This window comes from Streptopelia decaocto (genome assembly GCF_964273445.1).
Source record: "Streptopelia decaocto genome assembly, chromosome: 4".
Taxonomy (NCBI): Eukaryota; Metazoa; Chordata; class Aves; order Columbiformes; family Columbidae; genus Streptopelia; species Streptopelia decaocto.
The window spans coordinates 24375691-24393948 of NC_138658.1; the positions used below are offsets into that span (position 1 = coordinate 24375691).

General features: G+C 42.1%; 1 protein-coding gene across 1 annotated transcript in view; it reads right to left on the reverse strand.

Moving 5' to 3' along the window:
• Positions 1–18258, reverse strand: part of AFF1 (ALF transcription elongation factor 1) — a 102766-nt gene that overhangs the window by 16342 nt on the left and 68166 nt on the right. The window contains exons 5-12 of the mRNA XM_082051617.1: positions 17495–17581; positions 16674–16710; positions 16251–16302; positions 9738–9792; positions 9569–9606; positions 7931–8087; positions 3454–4371; positions 806–903 (exon numbers count right to left, since the gene is read on the reverse strand). Coding sequence (XP_081907743.1) covers positions 806–903; positions 3454–4371; positions 7931–8087; positions 9569–9606; positions 9738–9792; positions 16251–16302; positions 16674–16710; positions 17495–17581 — 1442 coding nt within the window. The remainder of the gene's footprint in view (positions 1–805; positions 904–3453; positions 4372–7930; positions 8088–9568; positions 9607–9737; positions 9793–16250; positions 16303–16673; positions 16711–17494; positions 17582–18258) is intronic.

Consider the following 18258-nt stretch of genomic DNA (forward strand, 5'->3'; position numbering starts at 1 on the left):
TGAGCGAAGACATGGGCAGACTTTCCCTGAAGTCCCTAAACTGCTGTGCAGAACAAGCATACACTGCACCCCGCAGAACAGCTGCCACCTCCCCGATCATCTAGGGCAAGCATCTGCTGACAGATTACCACCACGCCAGTTTGCAACCCAGCAGGCAGGCTGTCTACTACACTGTTTTGGAACTCAAACAACATACAAACTTTTTGCAAAAATTCCTTTTCTGCATTTGGTCTGAAAGACAGCAGTGCCAATGGCTGCCCTATCAGCTTAGAAGGAAAAGGCAAATTTCTTGCAGCATGAACACATTTTTTGAGCTACGTGTAATATATGGAACAGAACATGCAGCAACCTAAGATTGCAGGATGGACAAGTTCCTGTTTAAAAAACAGTCGAGTCTTCATTCCCATCTCAACTGTTAGAAATTGGGACAAATGCCACAACATTCAACGCTTTTGCAGCCATGTGAATCAAATATGGGAGGATGACCAACCACTGAAATATCAGCTCATGCTGAATTATTAGAACCAGAAACCTCAGCATTAAGAAGGGAGAGGAAGATAAGTGACAGCCAAGTATCATTGTACATCTGCAACAAATAAATAGGCAAATAAATTACATTCCCTTAGCCACATGATTGGTTCCAGGATGTAAAAATTGATTTTCAGCAGATTAAGTTTCAGAGAGCACATTATTTTATAAGCAAACTTACAAGTATAACAACAGGAGATACAGTTACTTGCCGTAACCTTTTCAAGAAATACTCAGCGTCAGGCACCTTTCTGCCATCCCACCACTGTATACTCACTTTGATTTACTGGAGTCTTTGTTAGCTGAAGACTGCAATGATTTTGTTTCTTTTTCTGATTTCGTTTTCTTCCTATCAGTCTCCTTCTCCATTTCCCTCTAACAGGAAGAAAAAAATAATGTATCACTCACTTTTTGAAAGCTTGTATAATAAAGTACAGACAACACAGTTACCTTTGATCAATTCTGGCTACAAAAAGGAAACACAAGATATGGAAAGCCAGAGCCCAGCAGATGTAGATTTCAGGCTCACTGACAAGGACCCTAAAATAACATTTTATCTGCTTTTGCTTGGACAGATTAATTATTTTGTAGTGGACGGGATGGAACTGCTAAGCCTCTCATTGCTAACAGTAATCAATATTAAGGTACTTCCATTCCTGAAAATAATCATTGCTAACAGTAATCAATATTAAGGTACTTCCATTCCTGAAAATAAGCATTTCATCTGTTCTAGGTGGGCTTTTTTCTCCTACTGAGTATGAATTGTACAGAAATGTATTCAGATTCCTCCTGGCAAAGCCATGAACTGAAAGCAATTGTGTTTTGTGATACAACTTGTCAAAAGGAAGGAAAAAAAAATGCATTAACAGGAGAGTTAGATCACTCTGATTTCCCAGATGTGCAGGCATTTTTGGTATTATTAACAAGAATCAGATACAGGTGAAATTTCAAACAGTCAGTTAAAATTGTTGCCATTGTCCTCCAGAACAGGAAACATTAAGGCAGAGAAGCAATAAATGATACTTTTTAATTGCATTCCATAGATCTTGTGATACAAAGAGTGCAAATCATCAGCTCACCTGAGTGAAAAACTTCAGAATAATTTGCTACAAACCAAGAAAATGTAAAAGAAATTGCGCTTTTCAGTCAGTGTTATCCACAGTGTGCCTGGCGGCAGCCAAAACCACTCCTGGACTGTCTTTCTGTCTCTCCCAAGAGCACAGCCAGGTTTATGTCACTGCGATGGAACTCAGTGGGTCGTGCCCAACACAGAGCCTACCTCTGGCAGCATGACTGGGGCATGGCTCCAGTACCTAGATCATGTCTCCTGAAGCTCTTTCTCAGGTTGAGCTCCACACTGCTGCAAAAAAAAAAATGTCTGACAGCTGTACCTGACGTAGCTGGCTGCGATGAAGCCTGAGCCTCCAAGGACACTGATGAACACTGACATAATACAGATGGTGAGGCTCTCAGGCAGGTTTTCGTGCAATCAGACACTCGCACTGCAAGGGAAGTCGTGCCTAACATCAAATAGCTCCTCTCGTGGGTCTTTGAGAGACAAGAGAAGTGGCAGATTTACCACCCCTTTACCTTTCTCCCGCTGCTCTGCATGAAAAGGACTGCCAGGGTCTCTGAAGTGTCTTCACCATTTCCCTGCTCTTCTCAATTCCACCCCCACAGCCACAGGAAGTTCAGAAAATGACAAGACTAAATGAAACTGTGTAGGAACTAAGGTTTTTCGCCCACACGTGCTAAGCCACCTGCCCTGTGAGGAGGACCAAAAAGGTACATAGGCACTGAAATATCCACCGTGAATATGTGCAACATATCTATTCAACCTGCGAGTCCTGCAGCCAATGCTTTGTGCAGCTGAACCAGTTGGCTTGGAAGTATATTAATGGTCGTCTTTGGGAGTTACCTTTCCAAAAAACACTTGTGAACAACTACCACCTCCAAGGAAAAGCAACTATTATAGCTGAAGAGGTCTTTGGAAAGCCCCTTACTGGACACATATATCTTTTAAGCATTAGCATCACTGCTAGTGCCACAGCAGCTCCAGGGAAAACCAAAGAAGTTTTCTATGTATTTATTCCAACGGCTGAGATCCAAAGCAGGGTTTAGTGATGGTTGCTACTATCAGTGAACCTGGTTCAGTTAAAAGTCTGCATTTGCGGAAAAGCAAAAGGCATGGGGCTGCTGCCACAACCCTTAGTAATAATACAGTTCACGCCTTACTCTTGCATAAGCAATCACAGCTGTTCTGTGGAGATAAATGACACCACAGAGACAAAGACTTACACTACTCAGACTGAAGCTGCATGGCTAAAGGCAGCAGAAGTTGCATACATAGACAAAACTGAAAACTGCAGATCGGGGGGGCCTGGTGTGGTTTTCCCTCTGGGCACCCCCACAAACTGGAGTCAGGGTGCTCTCCAGCAACAGAGTGCGGATGGCTGCACACCTTGGGAGGTTCTTCAGATACCATGATGCTTTTCAAAGGGGTGCAAAGGAAGAGGGCACCACCATCCTACAAAGCTCTGCTTCAGCTGAAAGCCAGAGAAACCCAGGAATGGTACTGGGGGGCTGGTCAGCCACACACTGACACAGCCTGCTGCCAGAAGCTCCTCTGACACAAAAGGGCTGGGGTTTCGTTGTCTGAGAAAACACGTATTTCAAGAAAGCACAGCAAAAACTGTTTTAAAACAAAGGATTTGTTAGACAGCTTACAGGGCTTTTTGTTTGCTCAGTAAGAGATTTGTGAAGAAGGTTTTGACATCCTTCCCTTTAGAAGTTTGATAACACCTTTATAGGAGGAGCGTGATGGGTCCACTCCCAACCTATGAAGTGGAAACTAATCCTCTGCATGGGTTTTTCCAAACACCGCCTCTGTCCTTCACAAACCCACCTCCACCCTCCACCTCTCACCTTCCTCTTTTGAAGGGACTTGTCAGGAGCGTCCATGTTTTTCCTCTCCAAGTCCTGCTTCCTTGCACCAGGGAGCTCCTTGGCCTCTGCTCTCTTCTCATGAATGCCTTTCCCAGGGGGCTGGGGGACTCTGGACAGGAGAGGGAGATCTATTTTCACCATGAGGGACTGAGGGGTGGGGGCATCGCTCACTGGCGAGAGCAACTTCTTCTCCTTTGTAGGCAAGGGAAGTTTTTCCTTGTGAAAATTCTCTCTGGCCACGATGGCAGGCCTGTGGCTGCTAGTCCTAGTGGGGGTTGTGCCCTGTTCTTGAGGAAGGGGACTGAGAGCGAGATGCTCCTGCGCACTGCCAAGCAAAATGTCTCTCACGAGCTTTGGGTCCAAGCAGGGTTTGGCATTGGCCTGATGGACGTTCTTGTGCTTTCTGCTCTCAGCGGGTTCTTTCGGTGCTGGCTTCAAGTCTTTTCTGTCGCTGGATTTTGGCTTCCCTTTCGTTTTGACTTTTGGCTTGTCTCTGGAAGACTGGTCTTTGACCTCAAAAGGACCAGGATCACTCTCCACCTTCAGGCCTCCCTTGGGCCCCTCGTGCGCTGGAGCCTTGCCAGGTCTTTTGATACCCACAGTCTGCCTGGGTGAGGGCTCCTCAGTGTGCACAGGAGACCTCTGGCAGCTGCGTTTGGTGGGAAGATGAGCACCCTGAGGAGCCCTGGCCGCTCGGCTGGAGCTCTTGTGATGAGACTCTCTCGGCTCGACATGCTGGTGGGAGGAACTGCTGCTGACACCCTGTTCCTGCTCCTTGCCCTCTTCACATCCATCCTCACGGGTGATTTCACTGAGACTCTCTGTTGGCACTGCTGGTTGGTTCACCTTGGTTAGCCAGTTGTCAAGCTGCCACTTATTAGAAGTTGGTGGGTCGGGCTGTAGACAAAAGGAGAAAGGAAGGATGCAAGACTGATGCCTTCATGGGCCATTTCCATCCTAGCACACCTTACCAGAACCCAGTAAAATTCCCCCTTACTGTTAAAAGAGCTTGAAAGTGAATGACCATGAGACAGCGGGGATGCTCTAGCACATGCACATCATACTTCAGAAACACAGACCTCATTTTTGTACAGGCTCAGTCAAATGTATTGCATGGCACTCCTGGATCCCTGCTAGCCCAACCTGTCACTGGGTAAGAGACCAGAAGCACAGGAACAGGCAATGCCACTGTGTTTTAAGTCGAGCAGGAGACCAGCTTGGCTGAACAGGGAACTCCTCCTCAAGAAGAAAAAGAAATTGTATCATCTGTGGAAGCAAGGTCAGGTTTCACAGGAAGACTACAGAGCTGCAGTTTGTATAAGCAGGGAGAAGACACAATATCCCAAAGCTCAGTTACAGCTGAAACGGGCAGTGTTGTGTCAGACAAAAAGAAGGGCTTTTAAGTATGCCAACAGCAAGAGGAGGTCTAAAGAAAACACTGGACCAATACTTGTCAAAGACTGTCACCTGACTAATAGGGATGAAGGAAAAGCAGAGGCATGCAACGCTTATTTTGCTTCAGTCTTTAACAATACTGATAGACCTTAGGCTGCCTGAACCCCTGAGTTCTTAAAGACTGACCAGCACTCGTGGACTCCTAAGCCCTCAAAAGCAGATTCCCAGGGTACTCTGCTAAATAGTTCCCTGCATAGCTTAAGGTTTGCTCTCCTGAAGTCCAAGGTAGCTACTCTGCTGTCCTTTTATCTCATTACATTGAAAATTTTAAAGTCAACCATTTCATGATCACTGTGGCCAAGACAGCCACCTACTATTACATCTCCCACGAGTCCTCCTCTGTTCACAAATATCAAGTCTAGGAGGGCATCTTTCCTAGTTGGCTCACTGAGTACTTGTGACAAGGAAGCTCTCTCCTAGAAACGTCAAGAATTTCTAAGAGCTGCTTGTCACAGCAGTATGATATTCCCAGTTGATGTCTGGGAAGTTGAAATCTTCCATAAGAATTGATCCAGAAACTTCTGTGATTGCCCATAGAATAACTCATCAATGCATCATCCTGGCTGGGCAACCAGTAGTAGATACCTCCTACAAACATCTCCTTTGTTTTCCATCCCCCTAATCCTCACCCAGAGGCTCTCAGTCTAACACTAGAACTTCACCTTGTTTTGTTACTAACCAACATCATGGCACTATTGGACGACATATATAAAAAAGCAGCAATTGTAAAAGCAGATTAGGTCCTGCCCTCACAATGCTTTTAAAAAGTTATCTGCACACAGCACTGCTTTCAAAACAGACGAGGGATTGTGTCAGTTGTCACATTTCATTGAAGTCTGGCAGGTAGGCTGCAGTTTAAGCATTTACCAAAAGAAATGGTATAGCTGGCACATCAAACCCAGCCTCTTCTGAGGCCTCTGCTTATAAAACCCAACTCTCGCTTCACTCTGGCTCAAGTAAGGCATGGGCGATGACTGAGGTTTGAAGACCTCTGGAGTGACAGTCAGATAGACAACGTGGCTGCTACAAGTCCTGCCTAATCTAACAGTAGTCTGACAAATTACGAGAAAAGCACATACCACCAACCCTAAAACAGACATCAGAAACTGCACATCAGGGGCATGATTCTCTGGGGCCTGTTCTGAAAATACCATGTATATGTCAGCATCACTCAAACATGTAACTCATTATCAGGGCACCATCAAAGCACAGCCACACTCCCGCCCTCACCCATTCTCCAAGTCATTACTCTCACTTTGGAGAAGGGCCACAACTGTTCCCTGAAAAGAGAAACCCTAGCACACAAAAGGTTTTCCAAGACTAATCACTTTTGCTGTGATTTTCTTGCATATCCAGCTTCAGCTCTGTTTTGTGCTGTAGAACATGTAGATAAACAAGACACATCTTCAACTGTGTTTGGGTGAGTCCATCTAGAAGCTTTGCAAATAAAATTAAACTACACATTGCATTATAGTTTTCAGATAACAAAAATCTGCTTCATTTTCATTGGAATTTTAACCTCTTAGCCAATCAAGAGCATTTTCTTTTGTCAAACACTATAAAAACACAGCCAAAAGATTCAGCAAACTTTGGTTTATAATCTGGATTGCTATCAGAAGGTGGCATACGCTGATCCTTTTCTAGTATTTCTACCATCGGTTATCTTGTTTGTGATCCACACCTTCATATAGGTTTTAGTAAGGTTTTCTGAACACAGTGAACGGTAAGAGACAACTACCTTCTTTTTTTTAAAAGAAGGAACTGTTGCCTATAGGTCTTAAAGTCTATGCCTTTGCATGTGAAGAGCTGACTATAATCAAACAGGCCACATGCAGTAACTTGCTCCTTCAGCACCATGAATGAACAGTTTGCTAAATAAAATAAGGGACAAAACTGTCAATGGCAAATATCGAGGACTTCACCAGAGTGAGAAGGACCTTACAATCTAGCATTTTCAGGACAAACCATGCAGGATTTGGTAGAAGAGGAGAAGTGTAACATCTGTTTCTTTCCAAAGACACACACATTGCAAATGACAAAGTCTGTAATTGAACTGCTGGAAGGTAAAGTGTAGTGGATGTGAGATGAAAAGACATGGCGCCCCAAAGTTTGTTTCCTGCACACAAAATTCACCCTGTTCATGTGCTTCTAAGGTAAAAGAAAGGAAAGCTAGGGCTGGAGTGAGGAGGAGAAATAAATTACAAGGTTTCTGGGCTATGTGAGAGTACCTCAAAACTGTCAGTGGATTGGCTTACATTAGCTGTGGTCCACAGTATATAACCATGTGCTTTTCCACTGGCCCAAGAATGTTTAACAAACCAGAGGAACTGTTTGAACCCACGGGACACAAGCATGTCTGCAGCAGATTTTTAAAATGCATGGTCTCAATTATGCGACTTTAAGGCACCAAGTTCTCTTTGTATGCTTTTCCCAATAAAAGTCCCAGAAATGCCAGGGAAGCACTATTCGTGCCAAATTCAACAACAGCAAGTCTGAGCACATTCAAGCCCATCCTGCAGGTCTGATCACTTCAGCTGTGATCTGGGAGAAGACGAATGTGTCACACACATAGAGGAGCAGCAAGGAGGTAGTGGCTCCTCCTAATGTATCAGAAAATTGGTCTCACCCTGAAGCAGTCCATAGCCTCAGCACCCATAAAAGCTGCATAGGCAGAGGTGGACCTCAAACGGTTCAGACAAGCCATGCTCCCCCTCTGTGCCTTGCTTGTGCCTGGCCAGCAAGGGCACTAATTCCTCCAGGAGTGCTAACTGATGACACCAAAGGAGAAAGGGGAACACTTCAAGGTTAGGTACACCAAAGTCTAATTATGCTGTTACTAAGGGTTATTTAATTAACAAACTCTAGAGGGGAAGCAAAGGGCAAGAAAAGTCTAATGATGCAGCACAAATGTCAAGGAGACACCTGAATGTTGACTGTATTTCAGATCTCCTAGTCCTGATCGCCCTGTGTTAAGCAGCCTCTGCATTTTACTTGCATTCACCTCAGGCGCTGGTGCTCTCGGAGGGTCGTTTGCTTCACTCTCACTCGAGCTGCTCTCTGTCTCCGAGTCTGAAGAGCTGTCTGAGTCACTGGTGCTCCCTGACTCTGGGCTGCTGGAATGTGCTGATGCCACACTCTTGGGCTGGGACTGTAGGGCACTGCAAGGCCACCAGAAGATAAAATTAGAAAGCAGCATGGGTGAAGGTTACTTACTTATGTTATCAACATAGCAGGATTAAAAAATAAAACTGAAACCCCATGTTTTGGTACTGAGAGGAGAGAGGAGAAGGCCAAGGGAATACATTGCCATACTTGAAAGATAAAGCACCGGAATAAAAAACCTCCGGAAATAATAAAACCTTCAACTCCAACCCAGTCAAACAAGTACATAAGCAGGATGTCACTGCTACAACATGAAGCTGCATTTAGCCAAGGTGGAGGAAAAAACAAAAACCAAACACACCCAAAAACCACAACACCAAACAAAATCACCCCCCCTCAAACCTACAAGTGCATTTCTGAAGTCTCAACCCTAAAAAGAAAAATTTCCAACAAAGGCTAACAGGGCAGAAATGTACATTCCAGGATGGTTTCCCGTGTTTGTTTTAGCCCCCTTAAGTTTTCACTTCTTCATCCATGTTCCTTGGTCTAGGTGCTGTAACTGTTTTGTTAAGAGCCATGTCAAGCATCAGCAATTTTTGCAACACCTACCCCTACTCAAAAGTTATTTCCTCCAGCTCTGGCAACGGGAGTGGATGGAACTGAGAAAGAACCATGACTTACGCACAGCTTTCTTGTTTTGAAATAGGCTTAAGAAATTAAAATGTTGATTTTTTTTTTTCTTTATTTTGAAAACTGTTTCCCACGTCAGCATCAACACATTTTTATGATTTGAAAGCAAGTTCTTTGCTCATCCAGACTGACATCGTGAGAACACTCTGTTTCAAGAGCTTGCATAGACAGTGGATCACGCCAAGAATCGGTGTGCCCTTCTGCAAGTCTGACTCGGTAAAACATCACCCTATGCTTGACAAACACAGACATCAAGCCAAAAATGTATCAGTACCCTCCTACAGGAAAAATTCAGGGCTTCTCCACCTTTCTAATCCAGGTACATGTCTGTTCAGCCTACCTTGAACATTGCTTCTGATTTACAGTACATGGCAGGACTTGCTTACAGCCCACTGCCTTTTCAGGAGGAGCTGAAGCAGCTTTAATGAGTATACCTAATCCTTTTTTGTTCTTCACCTGCTAGGCTGTTTTGGGCTTCCTTCTAAACTAAAACAGGACTCACACCTCACTCATCATTACTACAACTGTAAATCCCATTGGCCGCAGCATCTACATTACAATGGTGGAGGGGAAGAGGAGAAAAGAAGGGAAGGATTGGGGATATAGATATACAATTCTGGTTCATAGGCAAAATCCAGCATGCCTGGATTATTCATTTCTAATCTGAGCTCTCCATAAAACCCCACACAATTAAAGCCATTTTTCAACAGCAGCTTCAGCAGCTAGAAAACAAAGCTGTATCTATGAGAGAAACCAGGAACCCTTTCCCATCTACCCCATACATAAAAAGCAGTTTTGTTTTTCCTCATTATTTGGTCTAGGTAGTAGTTTGGGAACAAACCTGTACCTTGGAGGAGCAAATGAAGAAGGTGGCTTTTCAACAACCTGTTTTGTTGACAAAAACAAAGAGGAGAGGGGGAGGAAAGGTTAGCTTAAGGAGCTCAGAACAATGCAACAAATTGTGGTAATTTAAAGGGATATCTGTGTGCCTAGTGTATAAAACATCTAAAACTGACTTGGTCGTCACCACTCTCTTCACTATCACTGAGCTGCAGGTCGTCCTGGAGCATTCTGAAAGACAACCAGAAGATAAATATCAGCCAAGGCAGACACATTTTCAATCAGCAGACACTGAAAAAGTCTTGGTTTGCCCTTGCCAAAACAAACCAACCTCCCACATCCTTTTTGAACATCGGGCATGCTCAATTTGCTAAACCCTCTCATAATCTGAATAAATGACAAAATGACAACACACAACCCAGGCCCTTTTACTGGCCTTTCCAACTGATTTCAAGACATTTTGCAATAGAGGTCAGTATCATTGGCTGCCATCTACAGACAACAAAGTCGAAGTTCTGCAAGGAGAATGCTCCTGGACAAAGGGTCTCTACCACGCTAACGCAGCAGGGCTGGGTGGAAGAAGTCTGATCCTTGTACAGCCAGAGACTGGCACATTATTAGCCTGCACTGGCTGCCCAAGGGGCAGAAAGCATCATCTTTGCACCAAAAGCTCTGCATGTTCACACTCTATGCTCTCACGGGCTGCAAATACTACTTCTGTCACAGGGCTTCTCTTTTTGCTGCCGAAGTTTCCTATCACACCTACATAAGTAAATGCCAAAGTCAAGCCCATCTCCTATTTCTTCTCTAGACATTGAACTTCATGCTCCTGCACGTCTTGGCGGTAACCATAACATCAAGCAGCTCTAATACTCAAAGCCATTTACAAGCAGGGAAGCACAAACTCGGTTTTACTATTGCTAGATTAGAGAGCAGGCTGTCCGCAAATGTTTCCAAAAGTGTAACTTAGTCCTCAGTTGGCAGGCAGTTAACTACTGCTTCCAATTTCAATACGTTACCAAAGTCCTCAAAAGACTGGAGGGGAATTTGCAAGGAGGGACCCAAAGCTCTCCTAAATTATTATCGCTCTCTTTGGTAACCATGCAGGCATCCCAAAAGCAGATGGAAAACAGGCAGGCAAAACTCTTGCTATTCAGAAGTCTAGTGATTCAAATCTCAAAACTAGCTGGAGACCAATTCTTCAACCCAGAGAAGTACACAAGTCTCATTCCAAAAATGGGATAAAAAAACTTGGGAACCAAAACAGGGATTTTAATCACTCAAGTCAAAACTCTGTTTATTTCAACCTCATTTCAAACTAAGGGCTCTCTGTGAGTTTTTCTCATGCCCAAATAAGAGAAATAAGCCTCCCATCCCTCACGACAGCAAATTTTATAGCAAGAAAACAAATGTGAAAAATCCCCAGTGAGCCACAGAACCTTGGAAAAGTGGGGAGACAGTTAGCGTCCCTGATCCTTGTTAGGAAAAGAAAAACTACACAAACCTTCACACCCTTCCAAGCCTTCATATCAAGTTATGAACAAAGTAAAAAAGATTTATAGCTCTGTGTGTCATGCCTAATGACCATAAGCAGTTTGCTTTTATGACTCTGTGACAGAGGAGTAAAAACTTTGAATAAAAAAATTATTCCCTTATTTGAACACTATCCCCACTAAGTAGACAAATTATTTTACACTTATAGCAAAGCTGCTGACGTGCAGCATTGAAACAAGACCACATTTACTGCTGAAGCTGGCCATGGTCTCATAGTGAACAACAATTCCACAAACCAGAAGTGACGAATCCCAAGTCCAAATTAAATTGTAAGAGCAATTTGCCCATTGGTCAACAGATAAAAATCTATTTTAGCAGTCAGTAATGGGTGCTCAGGGTTGAACAGTAACTTAGGCTTTCTCTCAGTACCTTTTAACCTCTCCAAGCACCAGATTAAAGTTCCATAATTCACAAGAAAGACTGTATCTTCCCTTTAAACAGAAAGCTACGTCATTCCTATTAGGGCTAATGGAAATTACACATACAGAGTCAACAGAGAACAGACTCAAGCAATTATTCACAAGGTTTTTGTTGCTGCCCGTTTTATGTTTCCTTTCAATACCAGTTACAAATCCTTCTCTTTCACCATTTCAGGAGAGAGCCCAGCCCCCTTAAAGAAAACTATGGAAAGCACAGTTAGTTATTTCCTGATATTTTAAAGCATTTCTGCTCGTGCAGAACACAAATCACTCTACTTTCTAGGGCACCTCAACCCAACCTAGAGCAAGCAAGCTGACGAAATCAAAATGGAGTCCTACAGCAAACTCCACACCTACCGACAGTCGTACGCCAGAAACTACAACACAACGATTAAGCAGGACTGGCTGACTATTGTTACATGTTTGTGGCCCCATCCCTTCTTTCTAGGAAGTAAGACAAATCCTTAAATCATGGGAAATTACATGTGAGGAGATCTGTGATGAGGCTTCACCATCTCAACTGCTGCATACTTGGGAGTGAGTTGTGCTGAGCCTTTCACAGCACTAACAACAGAGGTGGCTTCTCTTACGTCTTTATTATTTTCATAGAAGTAGTTTCATAAAAATATGTATTTTGTTGTGGATGTCTCTAAAGGAAAGAAATATTCAAAACACTAATACTAGAGTCCTTTGGAAAGACAATTTCAAATACATAAACCCAAAAGCTAACATTTTCTTTAAGCAAGTTGAGATGCTAATGCTCTTGCGATTAAGATTTGAGCATGCAGCACCCCTAAATGAACTTCACTTCAGGAAGTGCCATACATCTTTGATATGAAAAATCGAGACTTTTTGCCAGAAATTGAATATCCACCTAATGAGAAGACCCAAAATCTTCAGTCTCTTTAGAAAATGACACTCAAACAGCACTACAGGCTCTTTTCACTGAATGACATGCTGCATGTCAAAACTCCCATCTTCCTACATTGCTGTCACCCCACCTGCTTGTACTATTAAGCTGGAGAGTTTCAGCAATCCAAGTTAATCTTTTACTAGTTATGTTGCCAATTCAGAGTTTTTTTGTTTGTTTTTTTTTTTTCTCTTGTGTTTGAGTGATGGGCTGTGCCTGTTACTGTGCTGAAGGGCTAAAGTAAGCTGTTTTACTTTTACATTTGTTCACCAATGATTACAATTCTCAGTTCGGAAGGCCAGAAAATAGAAATGTTTTCTTCCTTTTAAAAAGTCTTTTGTCTAATCTTTTTATTTAAATCTTTGGACCTAATAAGAAATGTTACATTCTTGGTTTGGCAAGATGGATACTTTGTCAGATTTTCCTTCCAAATAAGATAGAGTTGGCAATTCTGGAAACCAACTGAACATGCTTATTAGATGGCTCCCCTCTTTCTAATGGATTTTATTTTGAAGTTGTAAGCCCCTTAAAACTTGGGATAGAACGCAAAGATGAGTTATGTCAGGGTGTCCAAATAATAAGAGAGACAAATTAAGTCCTCTTGTCCTCCCTTCCCCAAGCCCAGACAGACTCACTACTTGCACTGTACCACCAGCAGTGTAATAAATCAATGCTAAAGCTATTTTTCCAATTGCTAAGTCTTTTGTGGAAACATGTTCATGCAGCTGCTACTGCGCCATTCAAAGAAAAAACCTGGCTTCAATAGGGTATGTTTCTGCATGATTCCCCTATGAATCAGACTTTACTCGAGATTAAGGTTGGGACTTCTGTTCTTGCCCACGGAGCAGGATGGTGAGAAGAAACCCCAAAGGTCTCTGGTGTCCCCCAGTGCAGAGCCAACCCTTCCCACACAGGTGACACCTCCTGCAAAGGTTCTGGCCCCACTGTCCCCGACTACCTCTCACCGATGCAGAAGAGGCTCTCAGTACCACGAGGGCTGCTCTGTCTAAGCTTTTTTTTCCCCCGCAACCCATTAAGGGAAGCAATCCTTCAAACGTAACAATGAACACACTTCCAGGGATGCTAACAAGTCCCGAGACTGTTTTTGGGTCCAGACTTCTGGACTACAGATGCATTCCTTTAGAGGTAAGAGCATAACACAAGAAAACACTACCTAGATCTTCTTTGAAATCTTATTTATCTGTTTTTAATTAAAATGACTGCCTTTTTCACCCAAGCTGATGGTAAATAACATTGCAACTACTTAACTTCAATTTAAGATCAAGAAAGAAGACTAAAAGTTTAAATGAGTCACACTTTGGCGAGGATAAACAAAGCCAGTTTCCCCAAAACAAGGTTTCAACAAATTGGTTAATAGCCTAGTTAAAGAAAATAAATCTGCTTTAAGAATTTTAAGGTTTTAATTAGCTGAGGAGCTAATAAATGCCTAGTTTTCACTTGATGGCCCTGTTCTTTGCAGCTTATATATACACCAATCTCCCTGTAAAGCTATTTAAAAAGAGCTCTTTTAGCGACAGAAGCAGCGCTAAAATTAATATCCCTTGCCAAACAACCCTGCTGAAAGCACAGGCTGGTTCCTCTCTGCCAGCTGGGTTAAAGATGCATACCAAGAATGAGCTTGGCATCTCCCCTTTCAAAAAAGAAGGGCTACTTCCATTCCAGTGCAGCCAGGTGCTGACTTTGGGGCTGTATTGAAGAATGAAAGCCATCTGGGAAACCCTTGCGCGCTCTGTAAAGCTGAATGCTTAATTTGGGCACGCAGATGCACCGGGATTTCAACCTCTAATTAAGCAGCACAAACGCTGTTTGTTTTCAGTCAGCTACACTTTCTAAGGCGAGCTACTCAAGGCAGCTGGATTTTCAGACAGCCACGTGGGCTTTGAACAGCAAAGAAAGAAAGTCCTGTTGTGCAAATGAAAACAAAAACAAAACAAGAAAGAATGGATGCAGCAGTTCAAGGGAAAGATGTAGAGGAAGTCCTTGAGCAAATATAATTTCTCTCCATTTTGGACGTAAACCTAAGCCACTCTGTTCCTCCTGCTTCAGCTGCCTTTGTCAAATCGTGGGGACACATGTCCCTGGTAGACAAGTGCTGGCTCTCAGCCTCATCCCATAAGGATGCTAAGCAGAGGGGACATGGGCTGAGGATAGAGCTACATACCGTGCCCAAATTTACAGGTCTCTGGGCTGAGATTTTTACAAGCAGGAGACAAGAGCTGAAATAAAGGCAATGGCTGTAGGGTAGCTGAGGAGGAAGGCAGAGCCTGGAGCAGCTGAAAATAGTATTTTTAACAGCACAATGAAAATGCCAATAAATCATTTAGGAGGAGCAAGCTGGGGTAGGAAAAGGAGGAACAAAACAAAGAATGGATTAAGGGAGCAGGTGACTGCTCAGCATGACACAATCCCACACTCCCAGCCAGTGAGGGCTCCTCTGCACCACGCTGGAACAGCACCAAGAGGCTTTACTGATCTTACGGATCTTGAGAGTAAAATCCTACCAACTCAACTGAGATGGAAAGATACTCTTCCTCTCACTTGTGACTATCCCAGTTTTGTTGGGGTTTTTTTGTTTGTTTGTTTTTATTAAATTGTTCAGGATAAGGAAAAGAAGTGGAATAAGCTTTGTAGTCTGTAGTTTGCAGCCTTCCATGGAACAACATATAATGGAGTAACATGAGATCTTTATATATCACATGAACTGACAGGCGTTTAATAGTTGGGCAATTGCCTTGTACAGGGACCACTTAGCCTTCCAGGCGTGAAAAGATTTCTATTCATTACTTGGGGCTCAGAACCTATCAATGCTGCCATCTGGCCAGGTTAATCCTGAAAGACTCAAGTCAGCCCTCACAAAACTACTTGCAAGCAATTTCTGTAATTAACCTAATTAATAGATAACCACTTTCACCTACTAGGACAGCATTAAGTTATATTATTGTGATTACGAATCATTTCCACCAACTTAAAATTTCCTGTTGGAGCAATTAATTTATTAGTTTGCATTCCTTCCTTGCCTTGTAAAACTTTTGTGATTACACACAAACATCTTACACTGAGACTCAAATTCTAAGAACTTTCTTCTGAGAGAAAATGTAACATGATAGGGAAAAGACTAAATATATAAAGAAAAGTAAAAACATACACATACTATCAAAAAAAGCTACAGAAATTTCATCTTCATCTCACTTTGCACCTAGCTGACATGATTAGAATATAAATTGAGGTTTTTAGAAAGTCCTCAATAAAGGGATATATTTTTTTTCAAATATAAAAGTAAAATTAAGAACACTTTTTAGAAAACTTTTCCTTGGGCATTTGCAGGAAGTTATACCATATGATATCTTTAAAATTTCACATCTAGTTTTCACAGTTATCATAGCTGTAGCTTTACCAGCCCTCAAAGGCTTCAAAATGATACAGAGAATAGATCAGTTTGTCTTCCTTATAATTTATGTCAGTTGAATGCATTATTAGTAGTTCAAATATGACGAAGTGTGACAAGATGTTAAGTAGCCACAAATTAAAAGAGAAAAAAACCCCACAATCTGGTACATTAATAGTTGGGGTTTTTTTCCTTCAGAATTGTTTTGTTTATGACTATTATAATCATGAAACAGTAAGATTTCTGTTGGTGAAAACACCCTGCATTGAAAATTTCTGAGAAAAATCAAACTGATAAAACTTTAATCTCCAAAAACATCAAGTAACCCAAATTTTAATTAATTCCAAATTATTTTAAGTAACTGCATAGTAGAGCACGGGAACTGAGTCTCGTTACTTACGATGTTCTTGGCTGAGAACTAGGCAACGTTTTTGAAGGTGCGTCATACTGTTCTGTAAATCAAAAATGAATCAGTTGGGGTTTTTTTGCCTCACTTGTAGCATATTTTACCTTATGATCTCTGAGCATCAAATTAGGAAGTCACTTTCTCCCAGGATGTAATTTTTTGCCACTGAGATTATTCATCACTCCAAATGCAGTTTCCTAATGAAATACTGTTTTATGTTGAACCGCTGCCTTAATTTGTAGGTAATGAATGTGTACAATCTCTTTAGCATTTTCTAAATTAATCACTGTTCAACAAAGCACAAGAAATCATGCTCCTTAATCAATATAAACATTTGACATGCTCCTCAACATGTAACACACAAAATTATCTGTCAACTTGTACATAATGGTGTGTTTTCTTCGGATTTCTACTTACTCTGATTCTGTGCTACAGATCCAACATGCTGTGATTCCTAGAAAGAAAGGACAAAGTGCAAATTGAGAATAAAATAAATAATATCTCTCTTAATAGCAGCGTATAGATTATCTGTTTTCCACATGTTACTTACTGTAATAAATGCTTCGACTAACTTGTCAAAGTATGACTTGTCTAATAGTCTAAGCTGGTCTGGCAAAGCTTAGCATGGACAGAAATTATACATGCTACTGCCACCAAAAAAGTGTCGCTAGCACATTAGTGTTATGTACATTTTTTAAGAAATATTTTCAAAAAAAGAGCTGCCAAACACTTCTGTTTAACAGTCAGCAAATAGTGTTGTTGACAATAAAAATAAAGCTTTTTTTTTTTTTTTTTGGTGCTGCAACAGAAGTGCTTATAATGTTTCTGAAAAGCAGTCACATTTGAAGACTACAATTATAACAAATATGCAAGTCATGGAAACATTACTCATTCATCCATCCCCCCCTCTGGCTCAAACATCTCGCAATTTGATAAATACAAAGCTTGCTTAAAAATATAATAAAAGGAAAGATAATTATGCTACCATATAGCCCACACAAAAACAGTTACTCTGAACCACAATCTGATCTAATTCTCAATAAAACAATACATTGCAAGCAGTTGTTCTATAACTCAGGATCCATTTTGCTTTAATGTATCTGACTTAATCTAAAGATAAACTCTCCCAACAGCCTTTATCTGCGAAAGGGGGGCAAAAATCAGATGAAAACACACAAAAGAGTGAGAAAGCTCTCTTCTAATTTATCAAAAGCCCTAGCAAAAAGAGACAGTTTTACCTTTGTTGGGAATGGAAATTTGGAGGGCTCTGCTGTACTGGGCGTATGAATAGCTGTCAGAGGAGGTGGCCATGAGTGGGTCATCTCCTGGAACAAGATTGAAAAAAGTGGCTTACAGTGCTTTTGCTGATACACATAGGTGAAGTTTTATGCTTAAGAAATTCACATGGATATACCAAAAAAAGTCTTTGTGAACCCACAAGCACGAGAGACAGTTCTGCAGCAAGAAGCTGTCCTTTGAGCGCAGCACACAGACCACAGTGAGGTCTTGGCTCCTTTCCTGCAAGCATTCTTGCCTTGCCCAAGTAACAGCAACCTCAACAAAGCTTGTAGAGACTTAAGTACTTACTGTGTTTGCAGGATAAGTCCTCAGCCTTACTGCTATCGCAGTTAATAAAGGGGAAAGTAAATAAAACTCATATATGAGTAGTTCTGGGGTTTTTCAAAGCACAGAACTCTCCTGTTATGGAAGTTCTGACATCCCCTTACAGCAACAACGCTCCAAAAGGCTTTTCCTAACTTGAGGTCAGCAAGAGTGCTCCCACCACCAGCTATTCTTGATGTTATTCTGCCTGAAACACCAGATTTTTGCTCCAAACGACCAACATATCTTTGACACAGAGCTCTGGGACACAGCTTCAAACCAGAGGAAGAGACCAGCCACAGGTCCAGGTGAAAGCAGAACACAAACACCATGGCTGTGGGACAGGGCTCAGCAGGCTCCAACCTGCCTCTTCTGGCACCAGCTGGGCCCAGCCTAGCGT